At 37.5% G+C, this 24,698-nt stretch overlaps 1 protein-coding gene across 1 annotated transcript in view; it reads left to right on the top strand.

Annotated features, from left to right (window-relative positions):
- Nucleotides 1-24,698, top strand: part of GKAP1 (G kinase anchoring protein 1) — an 81,087-nt gene that overhangs the window by 20,658 nt on the left and 35,731 nt on the right. The window contains 3 exon segments of the mRNA XM_017872377.1: nt 5,950-6,027; nt 10,081-10,204; nt 14,503-14,528. Of these exon segments, the coding sequence (XP_017727866.1) occupies nt 5,950-6,027; nt 10,081-10,204; nt 14,503-14,528 (228 nt within the window).

Genomic DNA, 24,698 nt, shown 5'->3' with positions numbered 1-24,698 from the left:
AGACCAAATTTTATTGTGTATTTCTTCTGTTACTGTATTGATTCAAACTCTACACGTCACTGGTATTTTTCTCACTCTGATGTGAAATGTCTATTAGTACGTCCACAATAGCAAGTTCTCTCGTATGTGACATCCTTCAGTTCATTTGATAAAGGTTTTTTTCCAATAGCTTGTTCTGGTTTTGTTTGTTCTTGTCATATTTATCATTAAGTGTGTGACTGGTGTAATAAATCCCTTGGCAGTAGTTTGACTACCTGGTTTCCTTATAAGGAGTATAAATTCAAATTAATCCATTGTATTTTTGGCTCTTTAGCAACAAAATTAATCACTTTTATGCTGGAAAGCATTACTTAGTAGTTGTTCTGGAAAGACTCCTACAGGTCCCTAGGCTTTGTTTGAAAGTGAAACAAAAACTGTGATATCTTCAGGCCACTGGTCTCCCCAGGTTTCTTTCTCTCTTTTTTTTAAAAATTTTCGTGTATTTTTTGAGACAGGGTCTCACTCCCATCGCCCGGGCTAGAATGCAGTGGTGCGATCATGGCTAACTGCAGCCTTGACTCCCGGGCTCAGATGATTCTCCCGCCTCAGCCTCCCAAGTAGCTGGGACTACAGGCACACTGCACCATGGCTGGCTAATTTTTTGTATTTTTAGTAGAGATGGGGTTTTGCCATGTTGCCCAGGCTGGTCTTGAACTCCTGGTCTCAAGCAGTCCACCTACCTCAGCTTCCCAAGGTGCTGGGATTATAGGCGTGAGCCACCACACCCAGTCTTCTGACCAGATTTCTTGACAGGTAGCTGGGAGCAAAAGATTGATGACTCAAATGAAAAATTTGTTCATTATCTTAATTTTCTATTTATAACTTTAAATTTGTGACTTTAAATTTAAAAATTTTAAATTTTATTTAACTTTATAAATTTAAAGTTACAAATTTAAATGTAAATTTCTGCTCCTTTTGTGACATCACTCTTGTCCTTACACATACACATTTATATTCTATGTTCACTGTATTGGAGTCCTGTTAATTTCAAAATTTATTGTGTTTTTATAGTTGCATTATTTACGGTTCTGTTTTCATTACTACTTTTAATTCTTTCTTGACTCATGAACCATTTTTATTGCTTGGAGGTATGATAAAGCATACAACAAAAATGCAGACTTAGTAAATGCAAACAGCACTCAGAAGACATGAAAATACATTAGCTGAGATGAACTGAATGTGGTAATAAATGTGAATGATATATGTCATTTTTGTAGAACTCTTGACAACCTTTGGAATAATTATGTTCAATAAGACTACTGTAAGATTTCTGGGAAAATAATGGAAAGATACGTAGTCTACACTTTGAAAATCGAATGGGTTAGAGGACCACTATGCACTACTGCTATTAAGTGTAATCAGTTGGCTATAAGTGTTAGATGTCTTCAGAATGGGGATCTTTTTTGTTTTATAATAACTATATTTCCATGTTGCCTATGAGAATTGAAGACTGTTCATTTGGAATTTATTTTGTTTGGATTTAAATGGGTAAAATTGTAATGGTACTTAGACTTACAAATTAATTTTAAAAAAATGTTGGCACCAAAATATTTACTGTCCTTTAGGTTTTTCATTGGTTCTTCATACTCTTTAACTGATTGAGCTATAGGTTTGCTTAAATAGAAAAAAAAAAATGTTTTACTACTAGATGGGGAGTAGGAGGCAATGAGGAAGTCAAGAGGAAGGGGATCTGAAGTACTCCATCTTGGGCACATGTAAGTATCTTCTTGAATTCTGTAGGCATTTTAGGCCTACTGTTTCCTCTTTTTCTTCCTTTCCTCCTCCTCCCATAAATAAAAGAAAATAATAAGGAACTTACCATTTGCAAATTTAAACAAGGTACTTTTTTAAAAGTATGGTTTTATTTGCATTTTATTGCCTGGAGCCTGTCTTATAGGCCCAGTCTCTCTGTCTCCCTCTCTCTTTTACCTGTACATTTACTGATTAAGTAGATTGTCAGCTATATTTATAGCGGTCTTTGACAGAGAATAAAGATATGTTTAGAGAATTTCAAATCATGTTTTCTTTCTCTTTTCTGATATGTGTTGGTCTTGTGCTACCTTTCTCCCTATTATCTAAGGTCAAAAACCTTATCTTTGATTCTTTCACACTTTATATTGTCGGTGTTCCAAAACTTGATCAGTCTCTTCTTTATTTTCTGCACTGCTACATTTTGGTCCAGGTGCCCATATGCTGTCTGAGATTATAATGGCTTAGTTAGACACATTGATTCTAGGTTCTTGCTCTTCTAATATTCCAGTTTATGTCTTAAAAATTACTTTTATTTAATGTTAGCATTCCTCTTTTGTCTGCCCTATATCCTTAAATTTTAGGAAGTGTCTGGGACCTAATGCTGCCCTAACTAAGCAATCTTATTTTCTACTATTCTACAACATGGGAGGGTAATTCTAATTCATTTGGTACTGCTCTTATGCCAGGAACTGTGCTGGGTACTTCATACGTATTACAAGTTTAAATCCTCAAAACTACCTTGTACAGTTGATATCCCAATGTTCTTTTTAAATATTCTGAGATTCACAGAAGTTAATATAACTTGTTCAAAGTCACAACTAGCATGGATGGAATAGGAATTTAAATTATCCATTTCTGTGATCTCCCAAAGCCTGTGTTTTTTCCAAATCTTTTTCTTGTAATGTTTAAAATTCACTTTTTGTCAGAATGACTTTCCTTAGTATCCCATAGTATATCTTTTCTTGATATTGTAACATTAACATAATGTGGCTCTTCGTGCAGTTCTGTTTCTGCCTATCCAAATTGTATCTACATTTAAATACCAACGTAAAATTACGTTTGTTGTTGATCTTCTTTTTCTCAACTTCTGTGGCTCTTTTAATGTCTAATTCTATTTCCTGTAGCTCATACACGTTAATCTTACATCCTCAGCTGGGTAGAAATTCTTCAAGGGCAAAGACCAAATTTAAGCTGGTTCTTTAAGCCCCATAGGCAGGAGGGCACAGCCCCTAGAAGACGCTAAATGAATCCTTAGTGGCTCATTGATCATACAGTGACATTTTTGGAAGATTTGTTCTAGTTTCAAAAATTTAAATTTAAATCATTTTTGTCTACCTGCATTTTCTTGTATACTAGTTTATGTTAACAATTAAAAGGTAAATTTAAAGTCCAAACTACTATTAGAATCTGTTACTGGGAGGGCCATATTTTTTTACTTTAAAATTTCGGTGTCGTTCAGTTTTTATCAAGCTATTAGAATGAGCTGCCTTAATATTTAAATTCTGTGAGTTAATATGAAAAACAAAAATGACGTCTAACAAGACTTCCACTTCCTAACCTGTTCTGCTCAGTACCTTGTTTCTGGAATATCGTCAGACTATGTGACGTATAACAAATAATCTCAAATGCCCTTTCTATAATTAAATGCCATCAATAGGGATTAAAAGTTTAGTGGCAAGTTGAACCAACTTTGTTCAGAATAAACAAGTAGTTTTGTTACTCTTTCTTTTTTGAGATAGAGTCCCACTCTGCCACCCAGTCTGGAGTGCAGTGGTGTGATCTCAGCTCACTGCAACCTCCACCTCTGGGTTCAAGCGATTCTCCTGCCTCAGCCTCCTGAGTAGCTGGAACTACAGGCATGCACCACCATGCCAGGCTGATTTTTTTTTTTTTTTTCAGTAGAGACAGGGTTTCACCCTGTTGGCCAGGCTGGTCTCAAACTCCTGACCTCAGGTGATCCCCCCATCTTGACCTCCTAAAGTACTGGGATTACAGGCATGAGCCACTGTGCTGGCCTAGTTTTGTTACTTTTTCTGTTAGGATGATTACTGTCCTTTAAGTGTAGTGAAACATTTTATATCAGTTTGCCATGAGGTTAGGTGGAGAAATTGATGTAAATTTCCTTTTACCTTATAACTGTTGAATACCCATGTACCTAAGTGTATATAATAAGCCTAAAAGATTAATTTATTACTTTTTCTTGCTAATTTCTAGTTTAGATTAATTTTTCACTTCTTTTCAGTTATTCCATAAAGTATGTATAATTCACAGTGGGCTTAATCTGATTTTCTAGTCCTATATATCCTTACTTACCATTTTAATTCTAATTGTATTTTTCTGAGTTAGATTGTTTTTCTGTGTGAGCTTAATCTTTTTTCCTCTCTTTTTATTGTATCAACATAGGATTAGATGAGATGCTTTCAAAGGGATGACTTTGTTTAGAAATGTTTAGTTCATAGTGTCCAGTATTAAGATTTTCTAGTTTTAAGGTGTCTCTTTGAAACAGATCACTTCTTTTGGAGTTGGTTTCTAGTTTAGTTTAGATTTTAAAATTATTAAGCAACAGAAATAATTATGATTAACTTAGGTAAAAAAAACTTTTTTGAAGGATACTGAGTGATTCTCAGATTTGAATTAAAAACTAAATAATTAGGTCTTGGGAAAGCTGGAAACCAAGGAATTTGGGAGTGCTCAGAGGCATGAACTAGTAGATGTCATTTTTCAACGGTTATCATCAGATAATTAAACTCCACCTGCTTTTTCTTTGTTCTCAAAATTCCTGGGAGAAAAAAAAGGAATTGGATCACTTGCCCCCACCTTTTGTCATTGGTAATGATAGCTTGGGTGTTTGTGTGGTGTGGCAGTGCTTAGTGTACAGAATTATGTGACTGGCTGTCCTGCTGAGACCATGGGACTTTAGAATGAATTGCAGTTATTTAAAGGAATCGAGGAAGGGATTCTGGACTGATTAAAAAAAAAAAAAGAGATGCCCACTAAATTTATGCTTTTGTTACCCTGTACACATGGACACATACATGTATACAAATCCAGGATGTTTACACATGTCATGTTGCAACTGTCTTACATACAGCTGCAGACACACTCACTTTATGCCCAGCAGTGGACAACCCAAAGTTCCATCCAACTACTGCAGCATTCTGTTTGGCAATTAGGAAAAGTAAGTCCTGTAGAGATTAATTGGATTGGAGGGTGGTAAAAGCTAGATTTTAAAAAGTTAGGTGAGCTGGGCACGGTGGCTCACGCCTGTAATCCAGCACTTTGGGAGGCCGAGGCGGGTGGATCACGAGGTCAGGAGATCGAGACCATCCTGGCTAACACGGGGAAACCCCGTCGCTACTAAAAATGCAAAAAATTAGCCGGGCGTGGTGGCGGGTGCCTGTAGTCCCAGCTACTCGGGAGGCTGAGGCAGGAGAATGGCGTGAACCCGGGAGGCGGAGCTTGCAGTGAGCCGAGATCGTGCCACTGCACTCCAGCCTGGGCGACTGAGCGAGACTGTCTCAAAAAAAAAGAAAAAAGTTAGGTGAGATTGATTAGTGAAAATGAGGACCAAATGTATATCACAAAGAATCATTATTAGATGACTTAAAGCAACCATATAGTTTATCATTTGAGAGTGAAAAGATGCACTATGAACAATTATTCTGTAACGCCTGGCATATACCAGGACATATGGCAACCTAATTATGTACCTGTGGTTTTTTCTATATCCAGGAAGTGGTATACTGTGTTTAATAATGTTTATTGAGTTTTTTTTTTAGTATTCTTATATTTTTGAGTAATAATCACTCATAATTTTTGGTGTCCTAAACTGAATATTGCCTTTGACATCTATTATAGTGCCAATTATTTGGTAAGATTTTTTTTTTTATTAAGGTGAAAAGTAAGATTATATCATATACAACAGATAATTAACAATGAAGAGGAGAAATGAAAATCTCAAAATTGGAAGTGTGTATTTTGATGTCTTCTATAGAATATAGGCTTCCTAGTTTGGCATGGTTAGATAACTTTGGAGAATCCATATTGTTTTTTAACGTATTTGCTTTCTTTTCCTCTCTATATAGTAATGTCTGTGGTTATTTTGCTCGTGTGATGTAATGATGTTGTCTGTTTATTGTGAAACTTTTTTTTTTTTAGCTGACATCTGAAATGTTTGAAGCAGATCTTGAGAAGGCATTGTTACTAAGTAAATTAGAATATGAAGAACACAAAAAGGTATTTACATACTTAATGATTTAGATATTTTAGAAGTTTAAGTGGTGAGGTTAAAATCAGCCTATTTGAATTTTACATAAAATTTCTTCTATAAAGTTTGTCCAAAAATTCATTACCGTAATAAAATATTACCAAGAAGTGTTTATAATAGGATTCCTTCTCAAGTTTTGAGATAGAACAGAAACAGTTGGACTAAAGCTTTGTCTGGCGACTTGGAACATTTAGTTAAGGAATTTCCCCACCCAAGATGAAGGGAAGAGAGAGAATAAAATTCACAACAGATGATTTTAATTTATTTTTATTATTATTTATTCTTGGGACCGAGTCTCACTCTGTTGCCCAGGCTGGAGTGCAGTGGCATGATCTCACCTCACTGCAACCTCCGCCTCCCAGGTTCAAGCAATTCTCCTGCCTCAGCCTCCTGAGTAGCTGGGACTACAGGCGTGAGCCACCACACCCAGCTAAATTTTGTTTTTTAGTAGAGATGGGATTTCACCATATTGGCCAGGCTGGTCTCGAACTCCTGAGCTCTGCTGATTCACGTGCCTTGGCCTCCCAAAGTGCTGGGAGTACAGGCATGAGCCACCGTGCCCAGCTGATTATTTTAATTTTAAATGAACCTAGAAAATAAGTGGATTTAAAATTTTAATATGGGCTACTATAGTACATGGGCATTTTCTAGGAGACCTCTGCCAGAGATGCACTACATTCAAATAAAGTAGGAGGCCATTTCTGAAATTTTGGCCTTGAAAACTCAGCCTTTGTCACTGAGCTTTGATATTAGGTTGTGTGCTGAAATGCATTCTATAGCTTGTTATTGTAGGAGGATTTGAGTAAAAAGAAATGTTGTTTTCCAGTTTCTGTATTTAAGTTATGTGAGTATTCATTATATTAACATCACTTAACATTTTATTCGTTAACATTTATTGGGATTATTTTTTGGTTTATAAAATTTGTTCAAGCTGTGATTACTCAGTGGTTGACCTTAAATGGCCTCTGGTCATCCTTAAGACATTTTGGCCATGTCCTTGTACATTAGTGTCTTCATCCAAAATGAAAAGAAGCAAATAATTAAAATTCACAGCAGCTACTCAGGAGGCTGAGACAGGAGGATTGCTTGAGGCGAGGAGTTTGAGACTAGCTTGGGTTAACACAGCAAGACCCTGTCTCTAAATATATGTGTTTTTTTAATTAGCTGGGCATAGTGCTGTGAGCCTGTATTCCCAGCCACTTGGGAGGCTGAGGTGGAAGAATCCCTTGAGCCCAGGAGTTAGAGGATGCAGTGAGCTATGATCATCCCACTGTACTCCTCCTGCCTGGGCAACAAAGGGAGATCCCATCTTAACAAAAAAATTCACAGCATTGCTTTTGCTAGTTATTGAACTATAGTTCCAGGGAAAAGGAAAAAAGTTGCTAATAAAGTGGGCTGTGTATATTATATGTGTTTCATTTCCATATCCCTCTTTCCGTTACCCCAAATGACAAAGAATGAACTATAACCATTATTGTTACATAGCCATTTAGAGTCAAAGCAGGAAAATTACAAAAATTGATACAGCTAGTTTTACTATGATTTAATCATTTAAATGGACTGTCAGGTTACACTGGAGAAGTAATCCTGTTTTGCTCAATTAGGAGATAAAATTTATCAAATAGAATATTATACAAAGGTGACTTCTTGCTGTTAGATTTATGGCTATATGTCTAGATTCTAAAGCTAGAAGGATTACCTGTTTCCTTAGAGGAGAAATAAATAGTGTTGATAAAATGTCATACTGCCAGCCAGTGTTCTTTGCACAGTCATAGGTGTAATACTCAAAATCATTGATTTTAGCAGATAATAATGACTAAGAGAAGGGAGGAACTTCTTTTGTATGCAATGGGTAGTTTGATGGGATTGTATTGATGTGTAGTCATTGAGATAAAAGTCAATATTCAATAAAAAACTCTTAATACAATTGTTTTAGCCTAAGGATTTTTATAACAGATAACTAAAGTTTGGGATGGCATTTTCTTTTCTTTCTTTTTTTTTTTTTGAGACAGAGTTTCACTCTTGTTGCCCAGGCTGGAGTGCAATGGTGCAATCTCGGCTCACCACAACCTCCGCCTCCCGTGTTCAAGCGATTCTTCTGCCTCAGCCTCCCGAGTAGCTGGGATTATAGGCATGCGCCATCACCCTGGCTAACTTTGTATTTTTAGTAGAGACAGGGTTTCTCCATGTTGGTCAGGCTGCTTGAACTCCTGACCTCAGGTGATCTACCCACCTCTGCCTCCCAAAGTGCTCGGATTACAGGAGTGAGCCACCATGTCTGACTGAGATGGCATTTTCTGTTCTTTCTGTCAGTTATTCACCAAATAATTATTGAATAGCCAAAATGTGCCCCTTGAGTGTAGTGGAGGGAGACATAGTGTATAGTATTGAAAGATGTATGTTCTCAGTGCAGTGGAAATTCAGAAAACTGGAAGGCTTTTCAGTGCCTTTAATGGGGATGGGTTTTAGGAAAGGATTCTTTAAAAAGAGTCTTATTAGATGTATTAGAAGTTCATGAGGTAGACAAGAGGAAAGTAGGCATTCTGAAGGAAGGAGTGGCAAGTATATAAGATGTATACGTGTGAAAGAATATAGCATATTTGAAAACCTGTCATGTAAGGACCTAGAACTTCTGGAGATACAGCAAGAAGGATAGGACATAAATTACTTCATGTACTAGGCAAGGAGATTGGGTTTATACATCCATTGACAGAAAGCTGTTTAATCGGTTTTTTTTTTGTTGTTTTTTTTTGTTTTTTGAGATGGAGTCTCACACTATTGCCCAGGCTGGAGTGCAGTGGTGTGATCTTGGCTCACTGCAAGCTCCGCCTCCCAGGTTCACGCCATTCTCCTGCCTCAGCTTCCCGAGTAGCTGGGACTATAGGCGCCTGCCATGACGCCTGGCTAATTTTTTGTATTTTTGGTAGAGATGGCGTTTCACTATGTTAGCCAGGAAGGTCTCGATCTCCTGAACTTGTGACCCGCCCGCCTCGGCCTCCCAAAGTGCTGGGGTTACAGGCGTGAGCCACCATGCCCGGCCCTAATCATTTTAACTTTTAGATTGATTTTGGGTTTTCATTTTAGAAACTCATGTGTAGCAGTGTAGAAGATGGATTGAGGAGCTAAAATTAGAGACTGTTGCAGTATCCAAGCAAAAGGGAGTTGGGGAAATGACTGAGTGTACAAAGAACAGAGAATGAATTTAAGAGATCTTCAGGAGATAAGTTAAACAAGACCTAGTAATTAATTGGCTGTAAGGTGTGTAGGAGAGTAGGCAAGGATACTCTGAGGTTTCCAACTTAGACAGATGTGCAGATGGTGGTGGCATAACAAGGTACTTCATAAAGGATCCAGTGGGGAAGGCAGGGTGGTGAGATGGAAAGATAGAATATATTTCATGTGGAGATGCTTATTGAACATTCCAGTTCAGTTGTCTGTCTGTAGAGAAATAATTAGTTTATTGGTAGAACTTTAAACTTTGACATTGAAGAGCAGTGGGTATAAAGGTTAAATAGGTTAAGAGTGGGATAATGTGAACACCTGCTACACTTTTGAGGAGGTTGAGAAAAGAAGCCAGCAAAGGAAACTTAGCAGTAGTCAGAAATGTATTAAGAAAACCAAGAGATGCTTGAAAAAAAAAAGTGTTTTGGATTTGGTGATAAAGAGGAGGTTGACTTTAATTTTAGTGTCAGAGACCAGCAGAAGCCAGATTTCAGTGGGATGAGGCAGGAAATTGCTGATTATTGTCTTAAATTTGGTCTTGAAAGGAGGAAGGTAGCAACGAGGAGGGGGTTATAGACCAAGGTGTAACTTTTTTTGTTTTCATTTTAATGTTTAAGATGTAAGGGATTGAGTAAATGAATAAAGAGGTATCCCTTTATACAATTTGGCTAGCCTAAATTTGGATTTTTATTTGCCTTTTATTTTTTAAAAAAATAAACTTTAAGAAACATATTACCTATTGGTGAGTTTATTTTACAGTTTGTAAACTGAACTTAATTATTGTTGGTAATTCCTTTTAGGAGTATGAAAATGCTGAAAATACTTCAACTCAGTCCAAAGTTATGAATAAAAAAGATAAAAGAAAGAATCATCAGGGAAAAGACAAACCTCTCACAGTATCACTAAAAGATTTTCATTCGGAAGGTAATATATATACAGTGCTATCATGCTAAAAGAACTATTCTACATCTATTTTATATTTCAGTTGTAAATATCTTTATAATTTTTAAACAATAAGTAAAAGTTGTTCATGTATCATGTAGAATGTAAAAAATGTAAACCTGTGTCTTAGTTTGTTTTGTACTGCTGTAACAGAGTACCTGAGAATGGGTCATTTATAATGAATGGAAGTTTATTTCACAGTTCTGGAAGCTGGGAAGTCCAGTATCAAGATGCCAGCATCGGGTGAGGGCCTTCTTGACAAGTCATCACATGGCAAGAGTGAGAGCAAAAGGGGGCCAAATTTGCCCTTTTATTAACCAATCCCACCTGTGAGGGTGGAGCTCTGATGGCCTAATTCCCTGTTAAAGATCCCACCTCTTAATATTGTTACAATGGCAATTAAATTTCTTCTTCTTTTTTTTAGATGGATTCTCACTCTGTAGCCCAAGCTGGAGTGCAGTGGTGCACTGCAACCTCCGCCTCTGTGACTCAAGCAATTCTTATGCCTCAGTCTCCCGAGTAGCTGGGACTACAGGCCTGTGCCACCACGCCCAGCTAGTCTTTTGTATTTTTTAGTGGAGACGGGGTTTCACCATCTTCCACAGAGTGGTCTCAAACTCCTCAGCTCAGGAGATCCGCCCGCCTTGGCCTCCTGAAGTGCTGGGATTACAGGCGTGAACCACCACACCTGGTGACAATTAAATTTCAACATGAGTTTTGGAAGGAACAAAACTGTTGGGAAATAAACTAAAACCATTTGGGGTTTTAAAGTAATTTAAAATCAGTCATTAAAACCCCATAAAGCTTTAGTAAGAATTTATCTTTTGTATTTTGAGTTTGTCTCTTTTCTAAAACTTACTGAAAATAAAAATTGATATTTGTAGTTTGAGTCATCTTGAAACATATTATTTTCCTTATACATGAACTGAGTTGGCTTACACTAAGCCAGGAATAGTGTTTTCATATTTCAGCCATTATTGGTCAATGTCTTCAAGTTACCTGGAACTGCATCTTAAAAAATGAAAATACAAATTTTAGAACAAGACTTATTACCAGAAAAGTGTTTGTAGTATCATTTGTATTTTTTATCAAATGGAGAAGACAAAAGAAATTTTTTTTTTGTTTTTTTTTTTTTTTTTTTTTTTTTTTTTTTTTTTTTTTTTTGAGACGGAGTCTCGCTCTGTCGCCCAGGCTGGAGTACAGTGGCTGGATCTCAGCTCACTGCAAGCTCTGCCTCCCGGGTTTACGCCATTCTCCTGCCTCAGCCTCCCGAGTAGCTGGGACTACAGGCGCCCGCCACCTCGCCTGGCTAGTTTTTTTTTTTGTATGTTTTAGTAGAGACGGGGTTTCACCGTGTTAGCCAGGATGGTCTCGATCTCCTGACCTCGTGATCCGCCCGTCTCAGCCTCCCAAAGTGCTGGGATTACAGGCTTGAGCCACCGCGCCCGGCCGACAAAAGAAATTTTACTATCCACTAAACTTTTGAAGAAAAACCACAAAGTACATTATTTTTAATGTGGGAAATGTTAAAAAATACTTAGCCTATGCTGTACAGTATGGTAGCTGCTATTCATGTGTGGCAATTTAAGTAAAAATTAAAATGAAAATGTAGCTTCTTAATTGCACTAGCCATATTTCAAGTGTTCAGTAGTCACGTATGACTAGTGGCTTCCATGTTAGTCCAGCTATAGGACATTACTATCATCACAGAAAATTTTATTGAACAGCGCTTTGTCTATACCAGTCAGAATAGTTGTTCACCATATGGATAGCTGTTTGTTCATTGACAGAGCATTTTATTTGATTGATATGAATTCAGCCTTAGTACATTGGGCATTGTTCTGTGAGGATAAATATTACCTTAGCAATAATTTCAAAAAGAAAAAACTTAAAATACTGCTTTCAGAAATAAGCCTTTCTTTGAAAATCAGAGAATATGTTTAGAAGATTATATTGTTTTCCTTGAGAATAAGAGTTTTTCCCTGTAGGCTGCCAGTGATTAATTGCTTGCTTGGAGTTAACAAACAACTGGCGGGGGTGGTATAATCCCAGCACTTTGGAGGAGAGGCGGATCACGGGTTAAGCGTTTATCTGTTGTGAACCCATCTCTACTAAGAACAAATTAGCAGGGCATGTGGCACGTGCCTGTAGCCCCAGCCTACTGTGGGAGCCTGAGGCCAGGAGAATCGCTTGAACCCAGGAGCAGAGTTTGCAGTGAGCTGAAGATCACGCCGACTGCACTCAAGCCTGGGGCGACAGAAGGAGACTCTGTCCTCAGGAAAAAAAAAAAAAAAAAAAAAAGACATTTTATTAAAATTAGGCAGAAACCATGGAATATGGTTTCTAAACTTGTTTTCCATATTTAATTTCTTAAGTAGTATTAAAGTTTAGAAAACATCAGTATGGCAAAGGCACGGTGGCTCACGCCTGTAATCCCCACCACTTTGGGGCGGAGGTGGGGCGGATCACGGGTCAGGAGATGAGACCATCCTGACTAACACGGTGAAACCCCGTATCTACCTAAAAAATGCAAAAAATTAGCTGGGCGTGTGGTGGGCACCTGTAGTCCCAGCCTTACTCAGGTGACTGAGGCAGGAGAATGGGCATGAACCCCGAGGTGGAGCTTGCAGTGGAGCCCGAGATCCGCCAATGGCGTTGAACCCGGGAGGGTGGGAGCTTGCATGAGCCGAGATCTGCGCACTGGCACTCCAGCCTGGGCGACAGGCGAGACTTTGTCCTCCATAAAAAAAAAAAAAAAAAGAAAAGAAAAAACATCAGTATGTTGTTTGTTTGTTGTTGTTTTTTTGTAGAACAGTCTCGCTCTGGTCGCCCAGGCTGGGAGTGCAGTGGCGGGATCTCAGCTCACTGCAAGCTCCGCCTCCCGGGTTTACGCCATTCTCCTGCCTCAGCCTCCGGAGTTACCAGTATGTTATTAAAGAGAAGCTACACAACTTTTGCAAGTCATGATTAACACAGTTGAGGTTCTTCCTTAGGTTCTGGCTTCACATTGTATGCTAAATAGAACATGCTAGAAGAGTGACTGTAACTTACCAAGATTTGGTAGTTTGATCTGAAGTTGGTGATTTTGGCATTTACTGTGTTTATGGACACTGTTCTGATCAAGAAATTCTTTAGAGAACTGGACCAACTTTTAGATTCTGAGTCGTAAGAAAGTTGTATTATTTTTAGTCCTTGAGAATAGAAAACTTCTGCTGTAGACGAGAAGCACTGTTAAGTATTAGATATCCTGATCATCTCCAATTTAAATAAGAATACTTGCTCACTATTTGTACTTTATTTAGAGACAGAGTCTTGCTCTGTCGCCCAGGCCGGAGTGCAATAGCACGATCCTGGCTCTGTGCAGCTTCCGCCTCCTGTGTTTAAGCGATTCTCATGCCTCCGTCTCCCAAGTAGTTGGGATTACAAGCATGTACCACCATGCCTAGCTAATTTTTTTGTATTTTTAGTAGAGATGGGGTTTCACCATGTTGGCCAGCCTGGTCTCAAACTCCTGGCCTCAGGTGGTCCGCTTGCTTGGGCCTCCCAGAGTGCTGGGATTACAGGTGTGAGCCATCACCCCTGGCCTTATTTGTACTTTAAATTCCCTTACGCTTTCCTCATTCTGCTCTTGGTAATTGCTTTCCAGAAATGCTGTGTTGTTTCTAGGCCAGTAATTTCTTTCATCTAGATATATTTGTTATGGGTTATTTTTTGTGTTAATTGTATAAATATATATAAAGTTTTAGGTTTTTTTATAGTACTATTAAATCACCTTGATGTATGTTTTTAAAATAAAATAGCTAATAGTTTCAAAGGACATAAATTACTATTCTACCTTTTCGTTACACAAAAGCAGCAATCTGAACATTTTTTGTAGTTGTTGTAACCTGTGATTTGATTTTGGACATATTTGTGTCCCCTTAACTTGCTCCCCCCACCTCCCAAATTATGTGGAATCAAAAAACTAAATTATGTGGAACTGTGGAACTCATATGCTTAAAATGCAATAATATCCCTTGATATGGGTGTCATTTACTAGGATAATAAGACTTGATCCTTAAGCTGAGTAAATTAGTAATTATATACTGAATTTTAACATCTTAAACCTAGAAAAGTAAATCAGATGAGAATCCTAGAAAACCCTTAAATGAATTCTGTAACTCATAGGAGATAATTTTGAAATTCTGTCCGTTTGGTGTTTTTTTTTTTTTACATGTTAAAACATTTTATATGTTAAGTTCCTTCAATAAAGTTTCATCTTTATTTCTTTTCATTTACAGATCACATTAGTAAAAGACTGAGGTAAGTCTTATTGTAGCCATCTTGTAGAAAACTCTGATGATTTTAAGAATAATACTTTAATATTTAGCAGTAAGTCTTTTTTGAGACATAATCATTTGAAGGACAACCCATAGGTTTGTCTTGAGTGAACCCAATCATGTTTCTGCCATTATATAAGGATGTAAAATGCATTAGTGTAGAATAAAAACAAGATTATTTGCATGAAGCATGCTATCGTTTGGCTTTATCATCCTAATTTGTGTATATGTGTGTATGAGCCAAAGGTTACTTTGTGTGTGCCAAGCTTAAAATCTCAGAGAAAAGTAGTTTAATCTCCCACTTTGTATTTTAATCTTTATTAAAAACTTATCCTGAGAAGATGTCTCATAGTATTTTGGAATTATGGAAATTGGAAATGAACTGTGATTCTTTAAATGTACTCATGGGTAAGAGTAACCTGATTATATACTTCTCTTACCATTCACTGGTCGTGTAGCCTACACTTCCTGGTGTTGGGGATTTGGAATTTTTTGTTTCTGTTATTTAAATGCTGTAGTACAGCCTCTCCAAATCTTTTAGTTGGGAGATTGTGCTATTTAAAAAATCCTCTAACATTGAGGAAGATACTAATAAAATGTTGAAATTATTTTTAAGGTAATAATTTCAAAGTTTTATTCTTCTATTGCATATGTGTTCTTATTAGTAGTTCCATTGTTTAATTTTTTTTATGGTCAGATGGTCCTTGATTTCACTTATATATATGGCTTCTGACCGTTTTTTTGTTTATTTCAGACATTTGCTTGACAGGCTAGGAAAATGAAATCTCTCTCTTAAAAAAACACATCTAAATAATTCTGTAATTATATTATTAATTTGGTTCCTAACTACTATGCATGCAAACACAGAATTGATTTGTTGTTAAAACAGATGGTTGATTTTTTTTAAGTTATTTGCAAACCATTGTCATCGTTTCTTAGATTAAAATTTAAATGACTACATATATAGACTGAATATTAATTCCATGTTTGAAAGTGGCAAACATACTTTTGAACTGATTCCAATTCATTTTTGTACATTGATTGATTTGGAGGATAGTGTTATACAAATAAGAAAGCAGGTATATGTTGTGTAATGCATTATTCTACAATAGTGCAAGATAACTCTATAAACTGTTTGATGCTTGCCTTTTCTTCTTTCCTGATTTGAAAGAAGACAAAAAATGCAAACTGACAAGATCCTATTTAATTATTAAAGATGAGTTGTATTTAAACAAGCTTCTGTATGTAGAATAATATATTTTGTATTTCCTTATAATTTTAGAACTGTGTTCTGTCGTGTTAAATTATCTGATACATAACATTGATTTTGAAGATTTCTAATGATTAAGTTCCACATTTGTAAATACAGTCTAATTATAATTTATTTCCCTTATAACTAAATTAAGAAATTGGTTATAATAATATGTAATTCACATTACCTTTTTTTTTGTTTTTGTTTTTTAACTTTTAAGTTCAGGGGTACATGTGTAGGTTTGTTATATAGGTAAACTTGTGTCACAGTGGTTTGTTAATACAGATTATTTTGTCACCCAGATATTAAGTCTAGTACCTATTAGTTATTTTTCCTGATCCTCTCCCTCCTTCCACCCTTCATTCACCCTCTAGTAAGCCCCAGTGTGTCTTGTTCCCCTCTATGTGTCCATGTGTTCTCATTATTTGGTTCCCACTTATAAGTGAGAACATGCAGTATTTGGTTTTTGTTTCTGCATTAGTTTGTTAAGGATAATGGTGTCCAGCTCTATCCATGTCCCTGCAGAGAACACAATCTCATTCTTTTTTATGGCAGCATAGTATTCCATGGTGTATATGTACCACATTTTCTTTATCCAGTCTACCACTGATGGGCATTTAGGTTGATTCTGTGTCTGCTATTGTGAACAGTGCTTCACTGAACATACACGTGCATGTGTCTTTATAATAGAACCATTTATATTCCTCTGGGTGTATACCCAGTAATAGGATTGCTGGATCAAATGGTATTTCTGTTTTTAGTTCTTCGAGGAATCGCCACACTGCTTTCCACAATGGTTGAACTAATTTACACTCCCACCAATGGTGTATAAGCATTTCTTTCTCTGTAACACTACCAGTATCTGTTATTTTTTGACTTTTTAATAATAGCTATTCTGACTGGTGTACTTTTTGATACTTGTTAAAAGTATGCCAAAATTATGTTCCATTTCCATTAGAGGTGTTACTTTCTGGGACTTAAATATTTAAATGTTACAATGGTTATACCATTGATCTAGGAATTTAGAAGATCTTTTTTTTCCACAGAGAATCCAAAAAACCCTAAAGAAAATTTCATTTGAACTCTTAAATAAAATGTTATTTGCTCCTACAAATGTACTGGTTTTGTTAACATTGTATGCTGAATGATTGACTTAATTCATTCCATCTTTAATATATTACTTAGGCCAAGGAATTTTTTTTCATGGCTACTCTAAAGTTCTTAACATCTGTGGAGAATAGTATGCTTCTTACTTACCTCCTCTTAAATCAGATATTTATTGGATAAAATTCAGGAGGGAAAAGATTTTACTTTATTGAGGGTTGATGAGGTGTACTTGAACTGCATATATATTCCTCTGACTGTTAACTAAACTTATTCTCAGGTTAATTTCATTATTTCTTTTTTCTTCTGTCTAGAGTAGGTGCTTGTACATACCTCTTTATAAAATCTCAACAAATCATGCCTTTTCAGGAGTTTTATTTGATTCTTAGTCTTTTTCTGTTGGACTGAAGTTGTTTTGTTTTTTAATATGTTGCTTTTTAAATGCCAGAACTGTTAGGAAGGGAATCTCATAGATACTCATTTCTCTCTAGTCCTACTTTTATATGGCCTTCCAAACTCTGGTCCTTCTAGTATAGTTTTAGTTTTAAAAATCGTAGTGACCATCATATGTCTTGAAGTCTAAACGATCAAGTCTTCAATATGCTTGAATGTACTATCATTGGAAGAGTATCCAAGAAACTGTAACAGTGGTTGTCAAAGGCGACGGTGGGGTAGATATCGGACAGAGGGATATGAGAAGTAGCTTACTTTTTACAGTATAAGCTTCTGAATTTTCTGTCATGTCCGTGTACTACTTATGTAAAAATTATATTAAAATAAAAGGACTGTGTGAAGAAAGGAACCAGGGAACAAACCCAGTCCTATCTGTCTCTGCAACCTACTTCCTTCTTATAGCACTGTGCTTTAGCACTATGCTCCACATGTCTACCTTTAGCTGATTATGAGTGTGGACAGATAATTTATTCACTTTAGGCCCTAGTTATATTATGAAGAGTAATGTTGGATCTATTGATTTCTAAAATTATGATAAATGATTTGAGTGCAATTGAAAATAAAGAATAAAGAAAAATACGCTAAATAGTGAACCCTGTAGTTAATGCTACCAACACACAGGAGTGTGGCAGTAATAAAATTAGACTATTAATTTTTTTTTTTTTCTTTTTGAGATGGAGTCTTGCTCTGTTACTAAACTGGAGTGCTCACTGCAACCTCCGTCTCCCGGGTTCAAGTGATTCTCGTGCCTCAGCCTCCCAAGTAGCTGGGTCTACAGGCGTGCACCACCATGCCTAGCTAATTTTTGTTTTTAATAGAGGTGGGGTTTTACCATGTTGGCCAGGATGGTCTCCATCTCTTGACCTCGTGATCCACCCGCCTCAGCCTCCTAAAGTGTTGGGATTATAGGTGTGAGCCACTGCACCTGGCCTAAATTTTTTATTTTGTTTCTTGTTTTTTTTTAGACTGTTAAATTTTAAAAGCAAATAAATTTAATGTAGCTTTAAATGAATCTCACCTAGAATATGGTTTTACCTGAAGATTCAACCTATTTTCTGTTCTTCTCAGTGTGTTGAGCTCATTCTTGTTACTAAGCCTTTCCTTGTTTGTGTGTGTTATATTTGTTAGTTCTCTTTGGTTGTAAGCAACAGAAGGCCAACTAATTCAGCATAAAAAAAACAGAGACAGTTATTTGGTTCATATAACCACATCATGGAAGAATAGGGGGAGAGTTGACCTCATAGTTGACTGGATCCAAGCATTTGGACAGCTTTAGGATTTCACTCCCTACTCTCAGCTGCTATCTGTTCCTTCACTTCAAGCGAGATCACATGATTACTTGGGGATCTTGGGGTTATAGGTTTACAGAATTTCTTACAGACAATTAGCTGTTGAGGTTTGACAGATTCATTTCTTTTTTTTTTCTTTTCTTTTCTCTCTGTTTTTTTTTTTTGTTTGTTTGTTTGTTTTGTTTTGTTTTGTTTTTTTTTTTTTGAGACAGAGTCTCTCTGTGTTGTCCTGGCTGGAATGCAGTGGCGCGATCTTGGCTCACTGCAACCTCTTCCTCCTGGGTTCAAGCGATTCTTGTGCCTCAGCTTCCCGAGTAGCTAGGATTACAGGTGCCCACCACCACACCCAGTTAATTTTTTATTTTTAGTAGAGATGGGGTTTCGCTGGATTGCCCATGCTAGTCTGAAACTCCTGGCCTCAAGTGGTCTGCCAGCCTTAGCCTCCCATAGTGTTGGGATTTCAGGAGTGAGCCACTGTGCCCAACTCAAGTTGTTTTCTTTAAAAAAGAAATTTTTTTTTCTTTTTTTATCATGTCATCCATCAAGTTGTTTTCTTGAGGAGTTGAGTCAAGGGGCAAGAGTATTTCCTAGATGGTGTGATATGTTTCCTATCATATCACATCAGGGGTCGTAGAATGTGAGGTTATTTTTATGATGTTAAATTGATTACTGGTTCTAAAACCATTCTCCAATAAAAGGAACTAGGACCCCTTGGAGAAATAGCTGTATCTAGGGTGATGAGAGGGAATACACAAGATGAGCCCAGAGCCAGGCATGGTGGCTCTCGCCTGTAATGCCAGCTACTCTGGAGGCTGAGGTGAGAGGAATGCTCGAGGCCAGGAGATCCAGACCAGCCTAGGCAACATAGTGAGATCCCATCTCTTAAAAAGTTTTGTAAAAAACATTAGGCTCAGTGGTGCACACCTGTAGTCCCAGCTACTCTGGATGCTGAGGCAGGAAGATTGTTTGAGCCCAGGAATTCCAGGATGAGCTATGATAGCACCACTGCACTCTAGCATGGGCAACAGAGTGAGACCCCATGACTTAAAAAAAAAAAAAAAAAAGGGACTTGGCGTGGTGGGTCACCCCTGTAATCCCAGCACTTTGGGAAGCTGAGGCGGGCAGATCACGAGGTCAAGAGATCGAGACCATCCTGGCCAACATGGTGAAATCCCGTCTCTACTAAAAATACAAAAATTATCTGGGTGTGGTGATGTGCACCTGTAGTCCCAGCTACTCGGGAGCTGAGGCAGGAGAATCGCCTGAACCCGGGAAGTGGAGGTTGCAGTGAGCTGAGATCACGCCACTGCACTCCAACCTGGCAGAGCCAGACTCTTCTCAAAAAAAAAAAAAAAAAAAAATCCCAACCTAGGGGCCCCCCACAGAGCGAGAGCAAGACTCTCTCTCAAAAAAAAAAAAAAAAAAAAAAAAAGAAGTGTGTGGGTTGTCTGTTTACTGTGTTGATAATTTTCTTTGCTGTGCAGAAGCTTTTAGTTTAGCTAGGTCCCATTTTCAATTTTGTTTTGTTACAATTGGCTTTTTTTTTGTTGTTTTTTTTTTGATACAGGGTCTTGCTCTGTCACCCAGGCTGGAGTGCAATGGCACGGTCTTGGCATACTGCAACCTCTGCCTCCGAGGCTCAAGCAATCCTCCCACCACACCCTCCTGAGTAGCTGGGACTACAGGCACATGTCACCACTCCCAGCTAATTTTTTGTATTTTTGGTAGAGACAGAGTTTTGCCATGTTGTCCAGGCTGTTCTCGAACTCCGGGGCTCAAGTGATCCACCTACCTTGACCTCCCAAAGTGCTGGGACCACAGGCATGAGCCACCGTGCCTGACCTGCAGTTGCTTTTGAGGAGTTGTTCATAAACTCTTTCCCGAGGCCAGTGTCCGCATTGGTATTTCTTAGGTTTTATTCTAGGATTCTTGTAGTTTTAGGTCTTACATTTAAGTCTTGAATCCATCTCGAGTTAATCTTTGTATATGGTGATAGGTAGGGGTCCAGTTTCAATCTTCTGCATTTGGTTAGCCAGTGATCCTTGCACATTTTATTGAATAGGGAGTCCTTTTCCTTACTGCCTATTTTTGTTAACTTTGTCCCCAGTAGTCCTCATTTCTGGCATATAGTAGGTAATGTAAATGAATGTTGTTGATGAATAAATGTTCTGCCTTCTCACCAAAACCTTCCCTAGACTTTTTTGGTCTGTCTCCCCTGTACATTTTAATGATATTTATAACAGGCACATAGTAGGTTTCATTTTGTCTGCTAGTTGAAGTATATTGTTAGGGCTTTTATGGAGCTTTGCATTAAGAATTCTGATACTGTTGTTGCTCAGCAAGAAAAAATACAATTATCAGTTAATTATATTGCCATTTACGAAAGAAGAAGTTGGTGCATACTTTACAGATTCTTGCCATCCCTGATGTACAGAAGAGTGCTTAATTATTGTGTCTGTTACTATTTCATGTACTAGTTGTCTCTCTTAGTACACTGTGAATTCCTTGAGAGTAGCCCATGCAGAGCATAGTATTATTTGCATAGCAAGAGTTTAATAATACTTAATTATTTCAAGTCAAGTTCAAAATTTGAGTCCATCAGGTTCATCTTAGGGGTGAGAAAAAGTAAACTTAATTTGTATATAATGTTATACTTAATGTAATAGCTCATTGAAGAACACCGTGTTCTCTCTTTTTTTATTTTAAATTTCCAACTTCTATTTTAAGTTCAGGGGTACATGTGCAAGATTTACAGGTTTGTTACATAGGTAAATGTGTGCCATGGCAATTTGCTGCACAGATCATCCCATCACCTAAGTATCACGCCCAGCATCCATTGGCTGTGTTTCCTGATACTCTCCCTTCCCCCATCCCCCGCTCTTCCACAGGCCCCAGTGTGTGTTGTTCCCCCCTACCTTGTGTCTATATGTTCTCATCCATTCAGTTCTCACTTATAAGTGAGAACACCAACAGTATTTGGTTTTCTGTTCCTGAATTCGTTTCTGAGAATAATGGCTTCCAGCTCCATCCTTGTGCATGGCTGCACAGTATTCCATGGCATATATGTACCACATTTTCTTTATCCAGTCGATCATTGATGGGCATTTGGGTTGATCCCATGTCTTTGCTATTGTGAATAGTGCTGCAGTGAACATACGTATGCATGTATCTTTATAATAGAATGATTTACCCAGTAATGGGATTGCTGGGTTGAATCATATTTCTGCCTCTAGGTCTTTGAAATAATTTACACTCCCACCAAAAGTGTAAAAGCCTTTTCTCCACAACCTCATCAGCATCTGTTTTTTTTTTACTTTTAATAATAGCCATTCTGACTGGAAGAATACCATTTTCTTTTGAGACAGGGTCTTGCTCTGTCACTAAGGTTGGAGGGCAGTGGTGTGGTCACAGCTCACTGCAGCCTCAATCTCCTGAGCTCAAGTGATCCTCCTGCCTCATCCTCCTGAGTAGCTAGGACTACTGGTGCACACCACCATGCCCAGCTAATATTTTCTACTTTTTGTAGAGATGGGGTCTTGCTATGTTGCCCAGGCTGATCTTGAACTCCTAGACGTAAGCAACTCTCCTGCTTTCCACAGTGCTGGGATTATAGTTGTGAGCTAATACACCTGGCCAGAACATCATTATTTAGATTTCCTCTTGAAATAAGTTAAAAGCACTCAAGAGTGGTAAAAGAGAAATAGTACATATAGATGGATCATTTTGAAGTTTGTGTGTTACTGTATATTAAGGTATCTTAAAACTGTAAAGCTGAGAGGCTAGTCCTTGAGGAGGTGACTTTGGAGCCCTTGGAAATATGAAAGTATTGTAATGAAAGTGACAGTTTTTCCCAAATTGATCTATAGAGTCTTTGCTGTTGCAGTGAAAAAAAAAAAAAATCCTGGAGTTTTAAGAACTCAACAAGTTTGCCGGGCATGGTGGCTCACGCCTGTAATCCCAGCACTTTGGGAGGCCTAGGCAGGTGGATCACAAGGTCAGGAGATCAAGACCATCCTGGCTAACACAGTGAAACCCTGTCTCTACTGAAAATATATATATAAAAAAATTACCTGGGCGTGGTGGCAGGCACCTGTAATCCCAGCTACTCGGGAGGTTGAGGCAGGAGAATGACGTGAACCTGGGAGGCGAAGCTCACAGTAAGCAGAGATCGCACCACTGCACTCTAGCCTGGGTGACAGAGCGAGACTCCATCTCAAAAAGAGAAAAAAAAACTCAACAAGTTACTAATATGGAAAAGCAATTGCCAAAAAGTAGCTAAGAACTCCTAAAGAAGGACCATATGTAATGTCACTCTGTCATTTATCAGTATTCCATATATGCATGTGTTTGTTTTTGAGCTATTTTGTTCTGCTGGTGAGTTTATTCCTGTGCTGGTATTACACTATGTTAAATATTCTAACATCGTAATGTCTTATATATGAAAAAGCAAGGGACTCTTTCTTAGCCATATTAGAAAAAAATCCAAATTGGATCTCTGCCTTCTATCACACATTAAAATCAGTTCTATATAAATTAAATGCTTATATGAAAGGCAAATTTTATAACTTTTAGAACTATAAAATACAGTAAAATATATTTGTGGCATAGGGTTAGGGGAAAACTTAGCAAAAACACTAACCATAAAACAAAAGGTTGATAAAATAGATGTCACTCAAAATGAATAACTTATTTTCCACAACATACCAGAATGGATATATAAAGACAAGGCACAAATGGGGAAAAGCTATTTTCAAAACAAGTGATAAAGCATTAGTATTCAGATAAAGAACTCCAATCAAATGATTACTGTCTCATAAAAATATAAAAAATATACTAGTGACATTATGCATTTCACAAAATAGGAAATATGAATAGCAAAAACATACAAAATATTCGATTTTGCTGCTAACCAGAGAAATGCAGTTATGATCACACTGAGATACTGTTTTTTTCCCACCCAACAGGCAGGCAGAAATTACGAAGTGTATAGATAACAAGATGCAGAGGTTATAGATCAAGCGAGTTTTGGATCAGTTTATATTGGTGGGAATGCAAATTATTACAAATATTTTGCATGAGTTTGATGTTCATATAAAGTCAAATATTCATTATAACCCAGGAGTCAGCAAGCTTTTTTTCTGTGAAGGACCAGGTAGCAAATATTTTAGGCTTTGAGGTATATCCAGTCTCTGCCACAACTACTTAGTTCTGCCACTATAGTATAAAAACAGCTATAGACAATACTTAAATGAATGAGCATGCATGGCTGTGTTCCAGTAAAACTTCATTTGCAAAAAAGAGGCAGCATTTTGGGCTGTAGTGTGTTCACCTGTGATACAAATTATGACTTAGCAGTTCACTTGTAGGTACACATGCCTTAGAGAAGATTGCATGTATTTCCTAGGAGCCACGTACAGAAATATTTATGTGTGCAGTGGCCCAGCATCATGACCTCCATACTACTCAGGAAACAAATTTGAAAAAATTCAAATGGTTATCTTCAGTAGAATGGATAAATTTTAGTATAATCACGCAATGGATTACGCAGTAGTGAAAGCAAATGAATATTTAAGTCCAGGTAGCAACATGGATGAATCCAAAAGAGAATGTTGAGTGAAGAACCAGTCTCAGAGGAATGAATGCATCAGAGTGATACCAATTTTATTAAACTTAAAATTCAGCAGAACTATTCCTGCTAAAAATGTTTAATCTATATGTAAATCAAACCTTAAGATCTGACTTCCATTTTACAGGAGATGTAGGAGTTAGAAGTGCAAGTTAAGTGATACCTAAAAGAAACAATCAGGCAAATTTAGAAGATAGATAACTTTGTAGGACAACTGACCTGGTCTCTTCAAAAAGAAACTGTTATGGAGAAGAAAAGTTTGGGTGTGGATGAGGTTCTCTAGATTGAGGAAGATTTAAGAGATAACCAAATGGAGGCCAGGCGCGGTGGGTAGCGCCTGTAATCCCAGCACTTTGGGAGGCCGAGGTGGGCAGATCACGAGGTCAGGAGATCAAGACCATCCTGGCTAACACAGTGAAACCCCATCGCGCGT

Source organism: Rhinopithecus bieti, unplaced genomic scaffold (genome assembly GCF_001698545.2).
Source record: "Rhinopithecus bieti isolate Rb0 unplaced genomic scaffold, ASM169854v2 scaffold_5948, whole genome shotgun sequence".
NCBI lineage: Eukaryota > Metazoa > Chordata > Mammalia > Primates > Cercopithecidae > Rhinopithecus > Rhinopithecus bieti.
The sequence above is the reverse complement of the archived record's forward strand: the minus strand, read 5'-3'. Positions and strand labels throughout refer to the sequence as shown.